General features: G+C 41.6%; 1 protein-coding gene, 4 non-coding genes and 4 pseudogenes across 5 annotated transcripts; 2 read left to right on the top strand and 7 right to left on the bottom strand.

Moving 5' to 3' along the window:
* The first annotated feature begins 4847 nt into the window (after positions 1–4847).
* On the top strand, positions 4848–6550 carry LOC117305901. The gene is made up of 2 exons (XM_033790789.1): positions 4848–5643; positions 5730–6550. The coding sequence occupies exons 1-2, from the start codon at positions 4848–4850 to the stop codon at positions 6548–6550; spliced, it is 1617 nt and encodes a 538-aa protein (XP_033646680.1).
* A 4673-nt stretch (positions 6551–11223) lies between these two features.
* LOC117305900 lies at positions 11224–16782 on the top strand (annotated as a pseudogene).
* Positions 16783–18367: 1585 nt separating this feature from the next.
* On the bottom strand, positions 18368–18485 carry LOC117305960 (annotated as a pseudogene).
* Positions 18486–18563: 78 nt separating this feature from the next.
* On the bottom strand, positions 18564–18682 carry LOC117305953 (annotated as a pseudogene).
* A 78-nt stretch (positions 18683–18760) lies between these two features.
* On the bottom strand, positions 18761–18879 carry LOC117305929. The gene has a single exon (XR_004520758.1). It is a non-coding gene; the product is annotated as a 5S ribosomal RNA (ribosomal RNA).
* A 72-nt stretch (positions 18880–18951) lies between these two features.
* Positions 18952–19070, bottom strand: LOC117305936. Its single transcript, XR_004520765.1, has one exon. It is a non-coding gene; the product is annotated as a 5S ribosomal RNA (ribosomal RNA).
* An 80-nt stretch (positions 19071–19150) lies between these two features.
* LOC117305944 lies at positions 19151–19269 on the bottom strand (annotated as a pseudogene).
* An 82-nt stretch (positions 19270–19351) lies between these two features.
* Positions 19352–19470, bottom strand: LOC117305926. Its single transcript, XR_004520755.1, has one exon. It is a non-coding gene; the product is annotated as a 5S ribosomal RNA (ribosomal RNA).
* Positions 19471–19549: 79 nt separating this feature from the next.
* Positions 19550–19668, bottom strand: LOC117305927. Its single transcript, XR_004520756.1, has one exon. It is a non-coding gene; the product is annotated as a 5S ribosomal RNA (ribosomal RNA).
* Positions 19669–22175: the final 2507 nt, after the last annotated feature.

The following is a 22175-nucleotide window of genomic DNA, read 5'->3' as shown; positions in this document are numbered from 1 at the left end:
TGTTTTTGTTAATCAATTCCAACAGTTAAATAAAAGCAGTATTGAGTGTGTCAGACTATAAGGTCCGCCATTTTTCAAATGGCGTCCTTATCTTTCAAAACTCCATTACTGGGAAAGTAAGAGGCCTAGTATCATCATTCCAGTGGCTTTGTATATGTTTGCCAGGTCAAACAGTTCAATAAAAGCATTATTACGAACGGACGTTTAAAAACTTTACCCATGTGCATGCATGGAGTTTAAAACTACCAAGAAAGAAACTTCTTCCTGATTGGTGGAAGTAATGGATATAGCAACAAATTGGCATAATTTAAGGAAACATGTTTTTATTACCATTCAGTTTACCATGTAATTTCACATTTATTTCATAAGAAAATTTAACTTCCTTTCTAAAACTTAAATAATAATAATTGATTTACAAACTGGCTCAAGCAAATTATGACCACCCATTGTCAAAAACAATGGGAGTCCGTGTAATGTACGAAAAAAGACCGATCCATTAAGCCTTTGCACCATAGCTCAATGACTAATCACAGCTGGGATTTTGAACAACCTCAATTCCAAAAAAATGAAGAGGCATTGGGAGAGGTTCAGATGTCGTTGCTAAAGGTGTGTAGTGGGCGGAGCATAATGGATCGGTATCTCAAAGGGTCTATAGACTAAACTGACAAACACCATTTTTGCAGTGTAAAAATATGAAATAAGTTAGACAAATGTCACAGCAGTGTCCAACCTGATGAAATGACCCAAATCCAAATACTTTACAACACCGGGAAACATTTTAAAAAACACACATTCACTATGTAGAAATAAACACTCAAATGCTCAGACTAACCTAAAAAACTTCATGACAATAATAGCCGCCACAGTTTTGACAAAACATCAAATTAAAGGAACACGTTGCCTTGGATCGGACGAGTTGGTCTATAAAAAGCATTTGTAACCGTTTGTTATAAGATGTTTTAAAAGTAGAATACAATGATCCACACAACATTGCCTCGAAATTGCGTGGTTTTCTTTTTACTTTGCGAATTAACACGGTCGGCCATTTATGGGAGTCAAAAATTTGACTCCCATAAATGGCCGACCGTGTTAGTCGTCGATGTAAAAGGAAAACCGCGCAATTTCGAAGCATGGTTGTGTGGATCATTGTATTTACAACATATTTCCACCCATATGCATTTCATAACAAACGGTTGCAAACGCTTTTCAAAGACCAACTCGACCGATCCAAGGCAACGTGTTCCTTTAACTATTCTATACTTTGGGTTGAAGCAGTCACTATTAGTCATCTTTGTACACGTAACGTTCGTCAGTATGGGTACTGCATGTCGTGTGATAGCGTCGGACTATCACACGGCAAATGACGCACTATCACACGACAAACAATGCACTATCACACGGCCGCTGCATAGTAAAACTAAGACATATCATGTGACGCGCTTAAAACCAATGAAAAGGCAGAACATTTGTAAGGGGTGTTATAAATGTTTTTATCCCCCTAGTAGTTCAAGCATCTGATTGGTGGATTAGCGCGTACTGGAAGATAAAATGTATTTTGCTTTTGGGTCAGTCCCATGTCAAATCAACCAGTGGTCCTCAGGTGATGACCCTCACACAGTTATGGAATTTGGTTGAGTCGGGCATTGTGTGCGCGCGCGAGACGCGAACAGTGTTTTTTTTTTCTCCCCCAACTTTGAAAGCTTATAATTTAGTTTTTTTACCAGGTAGAGAGCTCAAGCTCAAAATTTCATGAATCTGCAAACAATTTAAATGTATCTCCTTTAATTTTCTAGTTACCCAAAGTAGGCACTTTAATCAGAAAATGTTGTTGTGATATTTTGGGGTCGCCCAAGCCCTGTGCCCACATGAGGGGTCAAATCAATCCTATATTCCCTAGGTGTTTTATTACTGAAATTGCCACTACACCATGAAAAAGTCGAGTGCCAAAGCTGAAATTTGGTGTATAAGTAAACATTTTTCAATTGATCGCAGGGTCAACCTGGGTGACACGGGCGGTGTCTTTCTGAAAATTTGTTGATTTGACACGGAATGACCCTTATTTTTATGGTTTTCAAAGGTCACATAAATTAAGTTTATGGTACTTATTCCTGTAGGCGAAGAGAGAGAGAGAGACAGAAAAAAAAACAGTTGGATGATAATCTACAATTCTTTTGGAAGGCTAGTCCTTTTTTCTAGTTTCCTTAGGTCAGCAATTTTCTCTGTGATGTGACGATTCACTTTTGCTGCTTCCGCATCCCCATATCTCTGACGAACCAAATCTGCAAAGACAAAGTTTGACAAGAGGTTCTAACCAGTCATATTATAAAATTGTTGCACGCTCACATGTGGTCCATGTTGTTCAAAACCTATGGACTCCATCATAGCGTGCAACATTTGTTGTTTTGTTATACCGTGGTATTTTTCCCACCAACATAACATAGACAACAAAATTCAATACAAAATTGTATTAGTTGATGAAGCTGGTCCCTATAGCGTGCATCATCATGCGGCATGCCTCGGTTCTATTGCTACCTTATATCAACAGAGACGATGAAGTTCATGGTTTGAGGACGATTTAAGTAACCGATCACATTCGCGATGGCATGCGACACTAAAATTGACACGCGACGCAGTTTATAGACAATGCTGATACCTAGACTGCGACCATAGACTGCAATGAAAGGCTCAGCATTCAGTGATCATTGCATAACCATCGTTCAACTTTAAAGAGGAGACAAAGTTTTGTGACACGTCAGTTGACTGGTTCTCGACCTAAGAAATTTCACAATCTAATACCAAGGTATAGCGAGTTAAGTTTCAGTTTTTACTTTGTGTGGGTTTATATTCAAAATACGATGGGTTTTGCAATGCATTAATAAAAATGTTTCTCTAGATGAACAAAAATGCACTTGATTTATGCACTTTTGATGATTAATGCACTTTTTGGCAAAGTTAATGTCTTGCCCCGAGAACTTAATAGGCCTCTCGCCTTTGTAGATAGCGCCCTCAAGTGTTCATTATTTTTACTCGCATCTATCATTTTCCCGTTATAAAGCCTTCGTCTAATTCTGCAGTTTTGAGCCTCAACATCCTTGTTTTTTCCCTTGGATCAAGCACAATCTGTAAGTTTTTCATTCTGTCTTATTATAAATCATTCCTTGTCTAGCTCGCTCGATTTATTAGTGTTTTCAGGCTAGTTTACTGTCCTTAAAACATGTGCACCTTACATGTAGTTTTTTACCATGTGTGCATTGCGAAGGCACTACACGTTCAACGTTTGTCCGGAAACTGGGCAATTCTCATGTTTGGTATTTCAGCATGGATTTAGGGTCCTTTTTGTGACTTTACACATTCTATGTCAGCTTTTTTATATTTTAAGGCTTCCTTCACGTTATGCTTTATAACTAAATGTATGTTTTATTCTTGTTTATTACAGTTTCACACTGGTTCCAATAAAGAAACAAATGACAGTCTGACAGTGGAATAGTGTTTAGCCTCTGACTAATTTCGTCACGTACTCGACTTAGTGAGGGTCAGAAGAGTGAAAAGATTAGCTTCTCAACAAGAGCATCTTCATTAACTGGTGGTTCCCTGCAACACTACTATCAAAATGTCATCTCCTCCAAGAGTTTCTCAGAACTGGGAGATACTTTCAGAACACAAACCCGGATCATCCTCATCTTCACGATGTTCAACCAGGTCACACATCAGCTTGGCTGCAGTAGAGGCACGTGCTAAAGCAGAGGCCGCACGCATAAAAGCTGATTACACCAGGCGTCAAATCGAGATGAAGGTAGAACGTGCACGCATTGACGCTATGCTGTTCGCCATGCAGGAAGAAGGTGAAGCTGAATCTGCATTGGCTGCTGCTAAAACACTGGAGGCAGCTGTAAATGCCAAAGAAACTGAGGATAGATCAAGCATCACCAATCATCTTGCCCTATCAGTCCAACCCGAGCAACGTACGGAAGAATACATAAATGCACATTTTGACCATCATGATAACCACACCGATAACCAGCCTGCTAAGATTAATCCGAAAGAGAGCCCTGATGAACACTCGCACCCACAAAGCACCGCTGTTGAATCTCAAGCTCTCTCACATCCTCAACCCCCCTTGGATCCGCCCGACTTCTATACTCCGCCCTCGCAAGCTGGTGCGCTACATCCCTTTCTACACACTGCACAATTCACTGACCAATCAGTCGGACGATATCATGACAACGTGAGGTCAAACCCGTTTTTGCAAAGCCATTCAGATGTCTTTGACCTCACAGCCCACCTCGCTCGTCGAGACCTTCTCACAGCCGGACTCAAGGTTTTTGATAATCGGCCAGAGAACTACTTGTCATGGAGAGCCAGTTACCGCAATGTTACGCAGGGATTAAACCTAAAAGCAAGTGAAGAACTCGATCTACTTACTAGGTGGCTTGGTGGAGAGTCACTTCAGCATGCTACGAGGATCAGGGCAGTCCACATAAACAATCCTTCAGATGGCCTAATTAAGGTATGGCAAAGGTTGGACAAGATATATGGGTCCCCTGAGGCCATAGAGGAGTCACTCTTTTCTCGTCTGGACACCTTCCCTAAGATTGGAAACAGAGACTACCCGAGACTACATGAACTTGCAGATCTTCTCACAGAAGTGAAAGCAGCAAAGCTTGAAGACAACCTACCCGGACTTAACTACTTGGACACTTCCAGAGGGATATAAATCCGATTGTTGAAAAGCTCCCTCAATTTCTACAAGAAAAGTGGTTAACTCAGGGCTCGATGTACAAGAAAACGCATCATGTTCCTTTCCCCCATTTACCTTCTTCGCTGACTTTGTGTACTCACAGGCCGACATGAGGACTGATCCAAGCTTTGCTTTCCATTCGTCCAGCACGGCGACATCCACAAGCCATAAGCTCACGCCAAGTCCGTTCATATCAAAGCCCTCAATCGCTGTGCACAAGACTGAGGTGGAGAAAAATTCGACCTTTGCCCCCAATGAACTGATGGACCCAGACAAGCAGTGCCCCATTCACAAGAGACCCCACTCCTTCAGAAAGTGCCGTGGCTTCAGAGCAAAACCATTGGAGGAAAGAAAGGCCTTTCTCAGAGAGCATGCTATTTGCTACAGGTGCTATGCTTCTACTTCTCACATGGCAAACGACTGCAATGGGAAAATTCGCTGCACCGAGTGTGACAGCGATCGTCATGTATCCGCCCTTCATAATGGCCTGCCACCTTGGAAAAGAACTGATTCTTTGCCTGTGGAAAACCATGGCGGGGAGCAACCCAATAAAGAGCCATCAGGAGCTTCCACAAGTTGCACAGACGTTTGTGGAGATGGTCTACCTGGAAAATCGTGTTCCAAGATATGTCTAGCCAGCGTGTATCCGCAGGGCCAACCTGACATGAAGGTGAAGGTGTATGTGATGTTAGATGATCAAAGCAACCGCTCGCTTGCCAGGTCTGCCTTCTTTGACATGTTCAACATTATTGGAGACACCTCTCCCTACGAACTCCGCACATGTTCTGGCACAACAAGCGCTCATGGAATGAGAGCTAACGGCTTCATAATACAATCAGCAGATGAAGAAGTCCAGCTGGCCTTGCCACCACTCCTCGAGTGTGACTCTATCCCAAACAATCGATGTGAAATTCCAACTCCTGAGGCTGCAAGTCATCATCCTCACCTAAAAAGGCCATCGCTCACATTATCCCTCCGCTTGATCAAACAGCGCAGATTCTTCTTCTACTTGGCAGAGATGTAATTCAGGTCCACAAGGTTCGCAGTCAGAGCAACGGACCCCACACTGCCCCCTACGCCCAACAACTGGACTTGGGATGGGTCATAGTGGGAGATGTCTGCCTCGGGGGAGCTCACAAACCAGCCGTCAATAGCTTCAAAACGAGTATCCTTGATAACGGCCGTCCACGCTACTTAACACCCTGTGAGAGCAAATTCCATGTGAAGGAAATGTTCGTCAACAAGACTTCCAGACACGAGAAACAACAGCTAGATAGTATCGGTTCTGATGTCTTCCTTGAGTCTCCTGAATATTACAAGTTGGCCCCGTCAGTTGAAGACGACACTTTCCTCTCCATCATGAATGAAGATTGTCAAACCCCCCGGCGACGCCTAACCAACAACAGACAACAAGTAGTGAACCGTCTTATGTCTCTTCGTCGCACTCTTCTCAAGAAACCCGAGATGAAAGACCACTACATTGAATTCATGGACAAGATCTTCAGCAGTGGTCATGCAGAGTTAGCTTTACCACTCCAGCCAGGCCAAGAGTGCTGGTACCTACCTAGCTTAGGTGTTTATCACCCGAAGAAAGCGGGCCAAATAAGAATCGTGTTTGACTCAAGCTCTCAACATGACAATGTATCCTTGAACGACGTGCTACTCAGAGGTCCAGATCTCAACAACAGTCTGCTAGGCATTCTCATTCGCTTCAGATGTGAACCAATAGTCATCATGGCCGATATCCAGCAGATGTTCCATAGTTTTCTCGTCAAGAAGGAACAGAGATTACCTCCGCTTTCTTTGGTCTGACAACAACAACCTCGATTGGGACATCCTGGACTATCGCATGAGGGTCCATGTATTTGGCAACTGTCCGTCACCAGCTGTAGCAATCTATGGACTTAAGAGAACGGCTACAGAAGGACATGAAGAGTATGGTGACCAAGCAAGACTCTTCGTCGATCGTCATTTCTACGTCGATGACGGGCTTCAGTCATTTCCCAGTGTGGGCAAGGCTGTTGAAGTGTTGGAGAAATCACAAGACATGCTAGCACAGTCCTATCTTCGTCTTCACAAAATCGCATCTAACACAGTTCAGATGTCATGAAAGCCTTTCCCAAAGAAGACCTCGCCAAAGGGCTTCAGAACCTTGACCTTGGACAAGACTCCCTTCAAACACAGCGGAGCTTGGGCCTTCAGTGGGACTTGGCAGCAGACACATTCACCTTCCAAGCGACGACCAGTGACAAGCCATTTACAAGACGTGGGGTATTGTCTACCATCAACAACAACCTATTCGATCCCCTCGGATATGCTGCTTCAGTAAGTATCCAGGGTTGCTCATCCTAAGAGAGCTTAACCGTGACTCCTGTTTTCCATAAATAACAGCACGACAAAAACATGTCGAGCTGACAGATGACACATGGATCCGACAGCCATCGCTTCTGTTCATGGTGTTTGCTGAGACTACTGAGTAAGTAAGAAAACGTAAATTTTATGCAAGATCCGATTACTTCTTGGCCGGTTAAAGGCATACATTTCTTGAAGTGTACGTACGAAGTATATATATGGAATTTTAATGGGAAAAAGTTTCCGCAGATCCATCCTGCCATTTGCTCTTGCTGCAACACACCTCTCATATTACTTTCTTAATTATTAAAACAGAGGATGTGAATAATTCTTAGATGGATGCAATGCAATTCATCTGATAGTATTGGGACTAATAAAAAACCCAGAGTCTACTCTCTAATGTCTAGTGCCAGTGGGGGTGGGTCGAGTGTGGAATGGGGCCGTGAGTTACAGTGACACCATCCATTCTATGGGAGGTAGATGGTGACACCATGGCGGTGAAATTGACCCCTGACACTCGAGTCCAGACTCGGTTTTTACTATCCCCACCCCCTTCGTGTACAACATTCATCGAAAGTCATGACTCATATTAAAAATGTACCATTAAGAAAATTGTTGTACTGTTCAAACCACATGTTTTACTTTAGCGAAAATTTCAGTTAAATTAAATAGACAAACTTTTAATTTTATGTCTTGTTGTTATTAACAATAACAGGTCAGGATGGAGGCAAAGCAGAGGCCATACGAATGCAACAAGTGTCATCGAGAGTTTTATGTAAAATCAAACTTGACTAAACACTTCAAAACACATGAGGAAAAACTTCTTCAATGCCCAGGTTGCAGCAAGAAGTTTACACTAAAACAAAACTTAAATCGTCACTCAAAGCAGCATTTTTATCCAGCAATACCCAGTTTCAAGAGTGGAGAAGCAAGACTGAAATGCTCCCAAGAAGCGACACATGTAGCTGGTCGCTCCTATAAGACCCCAGTTGACAATGAGTGGCATCCAGAGAAAGCTGAATCAGACGCAAGGGGCATTAGTGGCTCCTTGTGGAGATCCAGTTTAGTCATCCAATTTGGAAAGTATTCCGGCCAAAGTTTCAAGTGGCTCCTTGAGAACGATGTTGGCTTGGTGGTGTGGCTATTGGATGCCTTCAGCATTCATGGTGAGAAGTGCTCCAGCATGCTCTGGCAGAAAGAGAGACTGCTAGAATTTGTCAATGAATTTCCCTCTGTGAAGTGCCATCTTGACAACAAACTGAAGGTAAGTTTTAAATACAATGAACAGTATCTCACCATTATTTTGGGAGTGGTTTCACTGGGTTCACATGTAGCTTCATGTATTTGTATCAAATAGATTAGTTTAGTTTAACCCAGCTGTAATCATAATGTGGGGCATGACCATTGCATAAAGTTCTCCCAAACTCATGGGATGATAGCATACTGAACTAAAGAACCAAAATACAAGACTTAAGCCCGGTTCATACTTCCTGCGATTGCGATACGAATGTTGACGTCACAAATTTGCAACAAATAACTCCCAGCAGTTCAATTCTGTGCAAATCACTTGCGAAAGGAGGTTTGTGACGTCAATTTCGCTTCCCATTCGCATTTGCAGGAAGTATGAACCGGGCTTAATGGTGTAATAAAATACGAGATGGTTTTACTTTAAGTATAAGCCATGAAGAGAATCAGCGACGAGTCAGACGAGTTATATAGAACATACACGAACATGCTTGACTGAGATGGATCCCATTGCTAATCATTACAGTTTGACTTGCAATTTCAATTGAACAGGAAGTTAGAAAGATGCTTCTTTTTTCATTTGCAGAAGCGGGAGGAGAAAAAAGTTAATGCACCTACCGCAGCAGGGGACTTTGATGATGACTATATAAAAGACGCTGAACTACTGGCAATGGCAGGTAAGCTACAGTTGATTTTTTGTCTGTAATCTTTTAAAAAAGATTGAGGTAAACTGTTTTTGATAAAAACAAAAATGAACAATACCCTGCTTGATGATGAATGCCTATCAGTATTGACAGTTTCTGATGTTTCCATCTTCAATGTTGGTAAAATTTTCTTTCAGTTTTCATTTCGAAGTTGAAGTGCATTGCGCAGCATTGGTGAGAACTTTTTGTTTTTGTGTGGTGTTGAGGTAACTCTAATTTGCCTAGTATTCTTGATATTGTAGCTCTGTTTGCTGTGTTTCTGTAGCTGGCATAGCTGTTTCTGTACCTGGCATAACTCTGTTTAGCTGTGATAGCTTCAGTGTGTTTCTTTCTGTAGATGTGGTAGCTGTAACTACTTTATTTCTGTTTCTGTAAATAAAAGTGATTATCTATTCTACTGCATTAATAGCCTTGACTCAAGGCTGTTGGCGTAGTATGTGCCCCAGTCCGGTGGTTCGGCAGTCTGCACGCTGTGCATATACAAACCACATATATATTGTATGTACAGTACATTGTACAGCGAGAACAGTATAGCGAAGTCGTGAGTACGGTCTTGTCTTTCTACTTTCAACCTCGTACACGTGGCTCAAACAGAAAGTACTCATGTACGATAGGTGTACCATGTGATGTACATGTACATACGCTGCACACGTATTATATGCACGCTTTGTATGGGGCTGGGGGCATGTGCGCTGGCCGAATTCAGTGGGTACTCGGATATGCAGGTCGCTGCTGGCTAGAGCGCCTTGATCAAGGCTACTGCATTACTAACTAATCTTGATGTTGTGTGATTGTTCCAATCACTTTTCATTTTGCTCTTTCTATATGGTTTCTTCCCTTTGCTCTGATCTTTACAAATTTAAAGGGGCAGGTCATGATCCTATTATATCTTTTATATTTTCTGTATACTGGTACCAAAGTATCCAGATCGTGTCTGTAAAATATACAACAAATGTTGAGTGTAGGCAGAACATTCAAATTTTACAAGGCGTTTAATCTTCGACTCATTCTGGGTTATAGGTAGGGGGTGACGGCTCGAGCAAATGGACAGTGACCTACTCCTTTGCTGTAGATCCTTATTGCATCTTTATATAAATAGCTCATTTATGGTGAAAATATGGTACATTTGAAAGAATGTAGCATCATTTGTTTTTCTTATTTGTTTAAAACTAAAATTGGTATTTACTCTGACTTTTCAGAGGATGTACTCATAGACTCGGGGGTTGGTGTGTCCACTCAAATAACATCTGTTGGAAAGCTTCTGCCTTCATCAACAGCAACATTGCCATCAGAAGACAGACCTTCGACGTCATCAGCAGACAGATCTTTGTCCTCTGTGGATGATTCTACCTTGCAGGAAGGGTGGCAGAAATTCTGGGACGAGCCTCCAGCGCAAGTTCAGGGCATCCCTCCCTCAAACGTCCGATGGCTAAAGACTGATGGGCCATATGGCATCTTTGAAAGTGCAAAGATGTACACTACTGCCAAAGGAGAATTTGGGACTCGGCAAATCTTCAAGAAGAAGATGGAATTTAATCCCCCACCTCTTCCAACTTCAGTGAAAAGGGTCCTTGCCATCTATGCTGTCTTTCTTCACCACTCCTGTCCTCTTCTGGAGACCAGTTGGAGTGATGGAGATCAAGATGAAGTGCCCCAATCCAAAGTGTCCTGCTCCACCAGGAAGCTACCTGACCAAAAGCGGCTATGGAAACACTGCTCGACAAGTATGCGGCATGAGGAACGACTACACCCTCTTGACGGAAAGACTTAAACGCAATCCCTGCATGAGACTTAGACAGCAGGCCAAGAGTGAAGATGATCAGCAACTCCAATATCGATGGCATGCCTTCAGCCCAAGCATCCTCATGCAACTTTCTCCAGCAGTTAGGAGCATGTTCCCAGCCATCATCTGCGGAAAGCGGGCTATAGACAAGAATGTGGTGACATTCCTGAGTGACAGGCTCAATTCTGTGTCTATGACCAAGGTGCACCGGATGATCCAGCAAGGCCATGACGAATGGTATGCAGAGAGGCGAGACTTGTACCAGACACTACTGATGGAGGCACATACTGCCAGCAAAGCACCTAAATCACAGCGTGGTATACTCTCCTTCACTGACCAACACTACACCCCGCGTCCCCCGTGTCCTCCGTAGAGCTCAACTCATCGTTGAGATGGAAAAGATGTCTGTCTACCGATCAATTATCACGAGTGTGACTGGAGAGACACTGTGCATGGATGGTACAAAACAGGTAAATTTCTATTTTTTTTATTTTTTTTTATTATTCTGACCTTTTTCAGTTTCGTTACCAAAGTACTACTATGGCACAGTAAAAAATTAAATCTAGAAAAAAATCTTGAGCCAGAAAGTGAAAATTAAAACAAAATGTACTTTTTTGTCGTGTTGAAGAAAAAGGAGCTTTTAATATTTCTGTAAGAGTAATTGAAAATTTGATTTTAAATTGCAACTCAGAAATACCCCAGACAGTTTTGCTATCCCTATTTCTGGAGAGCATGTCAAGCGGGGGTGTTAGGGTTGATAAAGGCACAGCCAGAGCTGTTTATAACCGGTTGTTTTCGGATAGCATGGATTTGAGGATGCATTACTATGCACACAAATGCTATCCAAAAATTGCCTTCTAAAAATGCACACCAGCATTAACAGACCTCAAGAACGTTGGAAAACAGACAAGTAAAAAGAGCAGTGACTCGTTCTCAACTACCCTTTAAGAGCTTGTCACCACACATTTATTCCCTTATTGAAGATGAACATGAAGAAATCGGTCTTGGACAGATTTTTTTTACCACAGCTGTAATTTTGCGTTTCATGTATGCTATATACAGGTTCTTAAGAAAGTTTATGGAGATGGAAAAGGCACCATGCATTATGTTACCAGTGTGCTGAACGAGTGGCCAGTTTCTGACAACTGTTGTGGTCACCTCCGAGTCGGAGAATTGCTACAGGAGGTTTGCTCAGGGACTCATCAGACGCTTTAAACGTGCCAATGCTGCAGCGCCAAAAGTGCTCTACGCTGACAACAACTGTTGTAGGTAGGTCAAGTTTTTTGTGCTTTGGTAATTTGCCGCCATATCAGCTTTTCACCATAGTCCCATTCCACAGCCATTATTATTACCAGGAAATTAGCAGAGTCATCTCTCTTCATGGGGAAACAGCATGCTGACCCTCGAACCTACAACCCCAATCAATAATTGATTTACAAAGAACCCCTTGACCATCATGGTTCATATGTTTGTTCACCGAACGGCTTTCAAACTGTTTTGAACTGTAAAAATACTTTCATCAACAATGGCCTCTTCCGTGATCTTAAATCGCTAAGTAGTAAGATTGTGTTCTGTTCAAACGATCATACACTTTGGCAAACTAACCTATGAGGTATGCTTATTTTCACCATAACATTTATATGGAATAAAGTGGAAATGGTTGACAATTTCTGTTCAATTCTGATTGCATTTGTTTCAGGGATGGTGGGGCCTCATGACTTCAGTCCCTCTTCCAGGACTGGAGTGATGATGGTATGGTCATCAGACTTGACATTTGGCACTGGCTCCACCGATGGGAAGCTGTAGTGATCAAGCAGTCACATGCCAAGTATGGAGTTTTTATTAGTGCTCTAGCTGGTGCAGTACTGGCATATAACAAGCATGACATGAACCAACTGATCCAAGCCATCCGAAAAGGGGACAGGGACTTCTCGCAGTACCGGGATGACGAAATGCTGTCTTTCGTCAAGCCATATCAGGCATCATCTTACGTGCGGCGAGCGACATGTGGTGTCCAGGTAAACTGATTTATTTTGTGCCTATTTTCTTTTCAAGAACTAAAAATGATCTTTGCATTGTTGATGTTCAGATGTTGTTAAGTGTAAAACATACCCATCAGTAACTTTTCACTGTTGTTTTGTCTTCTTGCTCACTCAGGAATTAAGTATGTGAAAAACTAAGGAATCATGATTTATTAAAATTAGTTCATTTAAACAGATTTCTTGTTTGTTTCTGCAGGAGAGTGCACTTGCTATTGAGTACATCTTGGAAGAGTTTTAGGGTCGAGCTGGGCTAGACATCGATGGCATCCCTTTATTCAAATCACACGAAGCTGTCGATAAGCATTGGGAAACTGCTAGTAAACATCTGAGTTGTATGCAGTTAAGAATAAACAGTGCGTTATTACGTTACACAGCAATAGCCTGCTAATAGTTGATCTGTACAACACTGACAGCGCAAAAGGTGATTTTGTTACAATCCAGTATCGGTACACTGTACCCCTGTGTCCAACTAACTTGTAACAACAAGCATCTATGCTCCTGTACTGGTATCAGAATATTACAGTCCCGATACAAGTGATGAAGCTAAACTATTTTTTTTTCAATCTGCAGGCTGTATTGCTTTGGGAGTAAGTGTTAAACTTTTAAATGTGTGACACCATATCTGTTTAAGCCCTACTATACTTCATTTTAGAACCAAATTATGCAGTGATCGTTAAGTCTTGACTGTTCCCAATTTGTACAAAAAGAGAAGGTCTGACATAATTTATAGAAGACCCCAATGTACATGCTCTAAGTGTTAAACAGAATGACAAATTTAAAACTGATGATTTAAATTATTTTAAACTAGGCTTGAATCCTTGATTCTGATTGGTTGATCCATAGCTATCAAGAGTGTGATATAAACCTATATTTCGTGGCCCATATCACACCCTGCGTCTGGTGTGTTCTAACTGCGCGCCAAGTTTGCTTGAAGATAAAGACATTATCACACACGCGCTTCTGCATCCCATATCCAACTCTGCCTTCGGCCACGTTAGATATGGGACACAGAAGCGCTATCGTTTTCCCTATAGTTATAGCTATAGTTTTAGTGCCAGAAGATTTGACTTTAGAATGTAAAAACATTATATGCAGAACTTTTGATAAAAGTTTCGGAATTATCAACATTTTGGTCATTATTTTCAGGATCCACCAAATGTCCAGCTGTACGTTACGACCAAGATTGTTACTATCAATGGGGTAAAACTGAACAAATACAGATGTAGAAGAGGCAGCAACGCCTTGGAAGGGCTCCATTCCCACTTACTAAATGCCATCCCTTCGAAGCGATGTGGAATAATTCCTTTCCAGGTTAGCGTCTACATTTATATTGTTCTGGTATCATATGTTCAGTCAGAATTACAAAGTAGCACCTCTTTTGTACATACACATGTATGGTGCATTTTGTGACAAGTTTAAGAATTCCTGTTGTGCCTCACACTTGAGTATAGAGTGTATGCAATCAATCACTCAGAACAAGCAGAACAGATGGACATTTAATAAAAAAAAACTACCAATTTAGTAGGACAGGTCTGACCATGGTCTTAAAAGAACATGTTCACTGGTTTCACTCCATGGTCAGAAATAATGAGCATTAGTCCATTTTGATAAAACAGTTCACCTCTGAATTAAGTTGTGTTGACCCTGATGGAGGACAGATTCAGGTCTATGTTGAGTGATGCGCACAGGTTTGACTCCTCTTTCATTCTGTCACTCCTTTGTTCTGTCAATCAAATTAGAATGTATGCATTTAAAATACATTCATTATAAAGTGCATTTTGACAGGTATGTTAAAATTTCATTTAAAAACATGTACTCTATAATGTGGCGAGTCATTTTCTGTCCCTCTTACCAGGTTTATCTCATCTCCTTCGCCGTTCAATGGAATGGTAAAATGAACAAGCGGAAGATTGCTGGAGGGATGACAGGAACCTCATGCTTCGATCCCAGACAGGTACAGAGGCTCAACAACCATGCCGAAATCCTGTTTGGGAAAGAAAAGAATTTATTTCAGCCCAATTTTTCTTCCACAATGGACCAAGATGACCCAGATCCTTCAGAGCAAGAGCTTTTGGGAGTTGAGTACAGCTATTCACAGTCCACTGACTTTACTCCAAAGGGCTATTATATTCAAGCAGGTGAGAAACACTTTCAAGCATACACATGTTCTTTCCCATGTCCTAAGACAAATAGGGTGGTACCTATGTTTTCTTAGCCTTGAGATACATGGTTAGAAAACTTAAAGTTAAATATAAAACCTCATAATAATATTGCAAAACTTGTGATTTGACAGCTGAACTCTTTCACTTTCATAATTATTATTTTGCACTGTCTGTGGACTATATAACTCTAGAAGCAATTGTTGGCAGAAAAGAACAAAATAAGTTTTTTGACAAATAGACTTGTATTTCACCTATAGAAAGTCCACAGTTCTGAAGTCTCTTAAAACTATATCCAAGTTATATTCATGTGTTTTTTGTTGAAACAAATGAAAAGCTAACTGCTTGCTGTTAACATGTTCGTTCTCCTTTTGTATTCAGCTGAAGAAGAGCAAGAAGAAGAGCAAGAAGAATACATTGAGTGCGAATCCGAGGACGAAGGAATTGATGAACCCATTTAAGTCAACCCCATTCAAGTGGGCCCCATGAATGTTATAAGTACAAAACATGCCGTTGTGAAGGAGGAGCAGATGACAGAAGAGGTCAGTCCGGTCCTGGAAGATGTACTCATGACACCTAGTCATCTCCATCTTCCAGGATATGATGATGTAGAAAAACTGGCACTGCTCCTCCTTGAACTGTGCGGTAATGATGACAATCATCTGGTCCCAGTCAATCTAAGGAAAAACATAGCAGCAGCAGCTAATAACTTGTCTGAGCATGACAGGTGTGCCAAGAATTTTGTAAAAAAGTATGAGTCTAAGTGAGGTTATACTTTGTTTGGGAGATGTTCAGGGTCGGAAAGCAAAGAAATGAGTGCTGCACAAAAACAAAATTCGGCTGGATGCGATACCCTCAGGCAGCAATGATAACAGAAGAATCGAGGCTACTTTATACTCTCATCAAAATGCTGAAGAATAGACCAAAGGTTGGAGTATTGTCTTCGCCAACTAAAATTGCAGGAGTTATAAAAGCGAGTTACAAAAGGATTGTGGATCGAGTAAAAGATGATCCAGTCTTGTCGGAGATTGCAATCCCACTCCCGAACATAAATGCAAAATCCATCACAGCCTTTATTGCAAGGCAAGAGAAGAAATCAAACTGTCTTGCAACTACGATACCAAAAGTGACATCTCACCGTAAAGTTGTATCATCTAAGCCGATGCCAGCCGCATCCAAACTCCCTCAGTCCCTTCCATCACCAGCTTACACTGAAGTGCAATATAAAGACGTACCCCACGAGTCTGGTAGGCGAGTTGGAGAGAAGAGGCGGCATGATGCTCCTGCAACGCCTGATCTGAATGAAGTTCCACCCCAGTCAACAGCTTCCACAGAGCCCAAATGTCCACGTCGCATTTGTCCAAAATCAACTGCATCTTCAAGTGGTGTACCAATTCTCTTAGTCGTGCCTTCACAGCCAATGGCACAATCTGTCTCCCTACAACCTGCATCAAGTAGTGTGCCTTTCATATGTCAACCTCCACCTCCTCCACCACCAAAACAGACTCGTTCCATCCCTAACCAATCCACCAAACCATGTGCTGCATGTCATGTACCAAAATGTGGTGGGCTTCGTAAAAGGTACACACCATCAAAGACCAAGACTGTTGGCAGCAATCAGAAAATTTTCACTTTCTGTCCAACAACAAGCAAATCAACTACACCAGGATTTCAGAAAGTTTACAACAACTTTGAACATTTTAAATGAGAGGTAGACGAAGAGCTTGAAAGGAGGAAGAGAACCGAAATTCGTGAATAGGTTCTACTTTTCAAGTATTCCTTAATTTTTTATCTTGAATCTGTGCATATCTCATTCAGCCAATTGTTTTTGTTGTTGCACAGCCTGCTGTCAGACCCTGAACACCTGTCAAGTAAGTCCCCACTTAGTAAAGCACTACTTGCATTACAAGAGAGTTCATTGCCAGGTTGTGCTGTGTACGATACAGTATTATGGAGGCAGTGGCTGGGTTGGGGTGGGGGGATAGGTACTGAACGTGAAAACCTAATGCCCAATCTTAGGGAGGAATTTGTAGGTTTTTGTAGGTGAAAACAATATTAGGAACATTTTCTACTCTTATTTTTGTTTTATCCTCCTTTGGGATATTTTTGAAGTATGAAAAGAGTTTTCAACATTATCATCGTAAATGCATGGAATTATTTGCATTTTGATTGATTCTGGCAAATAGTCTCATCAAAAAGAGTTTGGTTTTCAGCTACCATTATAGCTGAATGATGATGGAACTTGTATACCGGTACTTTTATACAAGAATGACTGTCGCTTTAATACTTCCTTAAATAGTTACATGCTTGGAGATCAGTAACTAGGTTATGTGGTGTATATATGTATGTACTGCAGGTAGATTTATTTTCGTGGGAGTAGTGTGGGGGGGGGTAAACTGTACTGACTATGCTAAGAGATCAATGCATGGTAATGCGGTGTATAGGCATTTATATGTACTGCACGTGGGGTTTGGGTTTAGCTTGGGTGGGGAAAGGGGGAGAGGTACATGAAAGTGAAAACCTAATGTGTCATCCAAGGAACTCGGTATTTGTAGGTAAACAGTTTTGGGTTTTTCATGCTTTTGATCTGTTTTAAAGAAAGAATGCATATAACAGGTAGAAGCAATTAAAATACAGAGTATTTTAATAAAAATGGTGTTTATTATTAAAATCTATACTTTGTGTTGTTTGTCCTTTGTTTTATTATGATAATTTCTTTCAAGGTGATTAAAATTTTTCTATTTGTTTTAGCATGATTTCTGTGTCACTAACTAAACGATTAGCCAAATTCATTGTTGGTATAAAAAATATCAAGCCTAAAGAAGTTACAAGCAATAAGAGTTGTTGAAAATGGAGTAATTTCAATCAAAAAGTGATCAGGAAAGCACATAAATTAGTTTTAAAACGTTTATCCTTCATTATTCTCTTCTTTTTTTCACTTTCACTGAAAGCACAATAATGTGTTATTTTTGGGTTATTTTTGTGTTGGGTTGCTCTATGAATACAGAAACTGGTCAAAATTAGACTTGTACAAGTGTATTTGGGGAAAGAAATCCAAGAGTCAAGAGAGGGCGCTTTTCTACTAAAACTTCCGGTGAAATTGGTTGAATCAAAGAGGGCTTCCGGTGATTGGTCGCCCAGGATAAGTCCTCGGAGGGGGGATGACCCAGGAGGTCTCCCATCCAAGTACTGACTGGGCCTGACGCTTCTTAACTTCGGTGATCAGACGAGAACCGGTGTTTTCAGCGTAGTATGGCTGTAGACACTAACTACACTTCATGCAGTGGCTTAAGTGTCAAGTCTAGGTTTACAAAAGTTGAGTCTTTGAAGAAAAAAATCAGGAAAGTCTACGGCACCAAGTATTTCCAGGAGGTCTCCAATCCAAGTACTGACTGGGCCTGACGCTGCTTAACTTCGATGATCAGACGAGAACCGGTTTTTCTGCGTAGTATGGCTGTAGACACTAACTAAACTTAATGCAGTGACTTAAGTGTCAAGTCTAAATTTACAAAAGTGGTATCTTTGAGGGGAAAAAAGGAAAGTCTATGGCACCCAGTATTTCCAGGAGGTCTCCCATCCAAGTACTGACTGGGCCTGATGCTGCTTAAATTCTGTGATCAGACGAGAACCGGTGTTTTCAGCGTAGTATGGCTGTAGACACTAACTAAACTTAATGCAGTGGTTTAACTGTCAAGTCTAAAATTACAAAAGTGGTATCTTTGAGGGAAAAAAAGGAAAGTCTACGACACCCAGTATTCCCGGGAGGTCTCCCATCCAAGTACTGACTGGGCCTGACGCTACTTAACTTCGGTGATCAGATGAAAACCGGTGTTTTCAGCGTAGTATGGCTGTAGACATTAACTTTATGCACTGCTGTAAGTGGCAAGTCTAGATTTACGAAAGTTGTTACTCTGAAAAAAAAAAGGAAAATCTACGGCACCCAGTTTTCCCAGGACGTCTCCCATCCAAGTACTGACTGGGCCTGACGCTTCTTAACTTCGGTGATCAGACGAGAACCGGTGTTTTCAGCGTAGTATGGCTGTAGACACTAACTACACTTTATGCAGTGGCTTAAGTGTCAAGTCTAGGTTTACAAAAGTTGAGTCTTTGAAGAAAAAAATCAGGAAAGTCTACGGCACCAAGTATTTCCAGGAGGTCTCCAATCCAAGTACTGACTGGGCCTGACGCTGCATAACTTTGGTGATCAGACGAGAACCGGTGTTTTCAGCGTAGTATGGCTGTAGACACTAACTAAACTTAATGCAGTGGTTTCACTGTCAAGTCTAAAATTACAAAAGTGGTATCTTTGAGGGGAAAAAAATCAGGAAAGTCTACGGCACCCAGTATTCCCAGGAGGTCTCCCATCCAAGTACTGACTGGGCCTGACGCTGCTTAACTTCTGTGATCAGACGAGAACCGGTGTTTTCAGCGTAGTATGGCTATAGACGCTAACTAAACTTAATGCAGTGGTTTAACTGTCAAGTCTAAAATTACAAAAGTGGTATCTTTGAGGGAAAAAAAAGGAAAGTCTACGGCACCCAGTATTCCCAGGAGGTCTCCCATTCAAGTACTGACTGGGCCTGACACTGCTTAACCTCGGTGATCAGACGAGAACCGGTGTTTTCAGCGTAGTATGGCTGTAGACACTAACTAAACTTAATGCAGTGGTTTATCTGTCAAGTCTAGGTTTACAAAAGTTGTTTCTGCAGCAGAAGACAGACGGTCCAACCGAGTTGAGACAAAACTCGTTTTTGCAGTATTATAAGGGGAGCCAGTTTTAAAGAGACGTATTCTCGCCGAAACTGTAAGTTAATTTAATTATGGTAGTTTCGTACTATTTCCTTTGTATAAAGAATGTTGTATGGCTGGTTTTGAGACAAAAACTGGAAGAAGGGAAACTTCGTAAGAGTGCTGATTATTGCAACCAAAATGTAAATTAATTTGATGTTAAGTATACAAGTGCTGGCGAGTTTGTTTGATGGGCGGCCGATCCGAATTAGTGAGACAATGTAACTCAGCAGAACCTGTACTATTAATAAGTATTTTGGGTAAAATTTCAGGGGTCCCAGTATGGAGAAGAGATTACGATACATCGGCCTTGAGAGGGTTCAGTGGAGGTGGGTGCGTGGGGAGGAGACACGTCGCTACACCCGGAACACCCGGCTGAAGGGGAGAGACTGCCGGAGCCTAAGGACGAGAAGGATTGGTGATGTAAACTTGAAACAAACTTATATTGTAGGCAGTGGGTAGTCTTGGTGCAAGACGTTTCTCGTTTCCTTTTCACGCACACCGCGGCCAATTCACCGACAGCGCGCGCGCCGACTCACCTGACTTTAGTTCACTCACCGCCCCGGAGAAACGTCTTGGTCCGTGTGCTGATCGCTCGGGAAATTCCGAGCACATTCCAATCATGCCGTGCTGCGCTAGGCCTGCATAACTCTGACGGAGCAGTATCAGCATAATTTCCCCCAGTCTGGTATCTGTACGTCTTTGGTGCAACGCAACCAGAAACAGCCAGGCTTCCTTGTATGTTAGTTGGTGTGTAGGGCTTGTACATTTACGTTCGTCTTTTAGTTTTTGTACATGATTGCTGCTGAACGATGTGCGAATTTTAGTTTGCCCTAAAATACGTTTTTAGGGAAGATTTTGAGAATTTTGTAAGTGCAATTAATTGAGGGGAATGGAATCTTAAAATGTTATGAACGAGGATGTTTAGCAACAGAGCTAACAAAAATAGATCGATGTTCACGAACATGGGATTTTCTGGCATTTTTAGTCTTAGTCCAAAGGGTAACTTTGTAGGTGAAAAAAATTATAGGGTCACAGTGCCTGAAAGTACTTTTTATGCAGAAAAAAATAAACACTACATCCGAAACTTCCGTATCATACTCACACAGCTTGGTCAAAACATGGAGGTAGAATTAGAGGTCAAAATCAACCGGTGGTCGACCACCATTAAATATCTAAGCCTATGAGTAATTTGACACGTCTTCGCGAAGATAAGAAGCCCAGCCACAACACCTCGTTGGCATTCGGTTGTGTACTGTATGCATGTGTACAAGAAGGTACATGTACATGTCAGACATATCCTTTGCCGACGCACTTGGCCACAATTAGACGTGACATGTAATGGAGGACAATTTTCGCCCAAAACTGTGCTTTATAGTTAAGTGCCGATAGCCATGGAGGATATCTTTCTTTATTTTCGAAATAATGTGCAAATATACCCATACAAGGTACAAGTTCTCTCATCCGCAAATAAAACTCTCGACTCCTCGAGTCTTGACGATGCGGTCAGCAATATTGTTATAGTATTTTTTCATTGACTGACAATTTCTTCCCTCTAACAATCGATCGCAACCGCTGATCTCTAATTAATAATAACATAAAGATCAGTGATCGCCTTTGCATGCACAACAAAACGCACATGGTGTGTATTTCCCCGGGTTCCTGCCGTAGCATGATGCAGCGAGGCTTTTACTCGACACGTCGGGTGCATGCAAGTTACCAGGCTGGCCCACTTGTCTGTTTCCAGTTGTGCGCGTGCGTAGCATTTTGTTGACCCACACGTTGAATATGTATGTGAGGTCACATAACTCAAACATGCACACGGACCAAGACGTTTCTCCGGGGCGGTGAGTGAACTAAAGTCAGGTGAGTCGGCGCGCGCGCTGTCGGTGAATTGGCCACGGTGTGCGTGAAAAGGAAACGAGAAACGTCTTGCACCAAGACTAGGCAGTGGGCGGTGGACGCCAGAAGAGTAATTTATAGACGCAGTAGTCGTCCAGACTTTGAAAGATTATTGTCGTACTGATTTGCGACATTGTAATTTATTAAGTTATTCGTACTTTATTTTCCTTTGTTAAATTGGTCAAAGTGTAAATATTCAATTGTAAATAAATAAGTTAGCGTAAAACGCATTAATTCTAAAGTCGGCGTTTATTTGTAAATTTGTGGTGTGCTTGGAGGAACAATTTTCTTTAGTTTTGATTTTTGGTATTTGGGATAACCTGGCAATGTGACAAATAATAATAATAATAATAACCTCCACAATCAGTCTAGATGCTTATCTCACAAAAAATAATGACCCACCCCTCCAAATAGTGAAACACCATGATGAAAAGAAAAAGCTCTACTCCATCAAAAAAGAAG

This window comes from Asterias rubens, unplaced genomic scaffold, assembly GCF_902459465.1.
Source record: "Asterias rubens unplaced genomic scaffold, eAstRub1.3, whole genome shotgun sequence".
Lineage (NCBI taxonomy): Eukaryota > Metazoa > Echinodermata > Asteroidea > Forcipulatida > Asteriidae > Asterias > Asterias rubens.
The sequence above is the reverse complement of the archived record's forward strand: the minus strand, read 5'-3'. Positions and strand labels throughout refer to the sequence as shown.

Bases quoted from the DNA above. Each gene is read 5' to 3' on its own strand.
- LOC117305901 (XM_033790789.1), top strand. From the start codon at position 4,848: ATGAGGACTGATCCAAGCTTTGCTTTCCATTCGTCCAGCACGGCGACA. The intron at 5,644-5,729 runs GTGAAATTCCAA...TTGATCAAACAG, and splicing joins CTCTATCCCAAACAATCGAT to CGCAGATTCTTCTTCTACTT.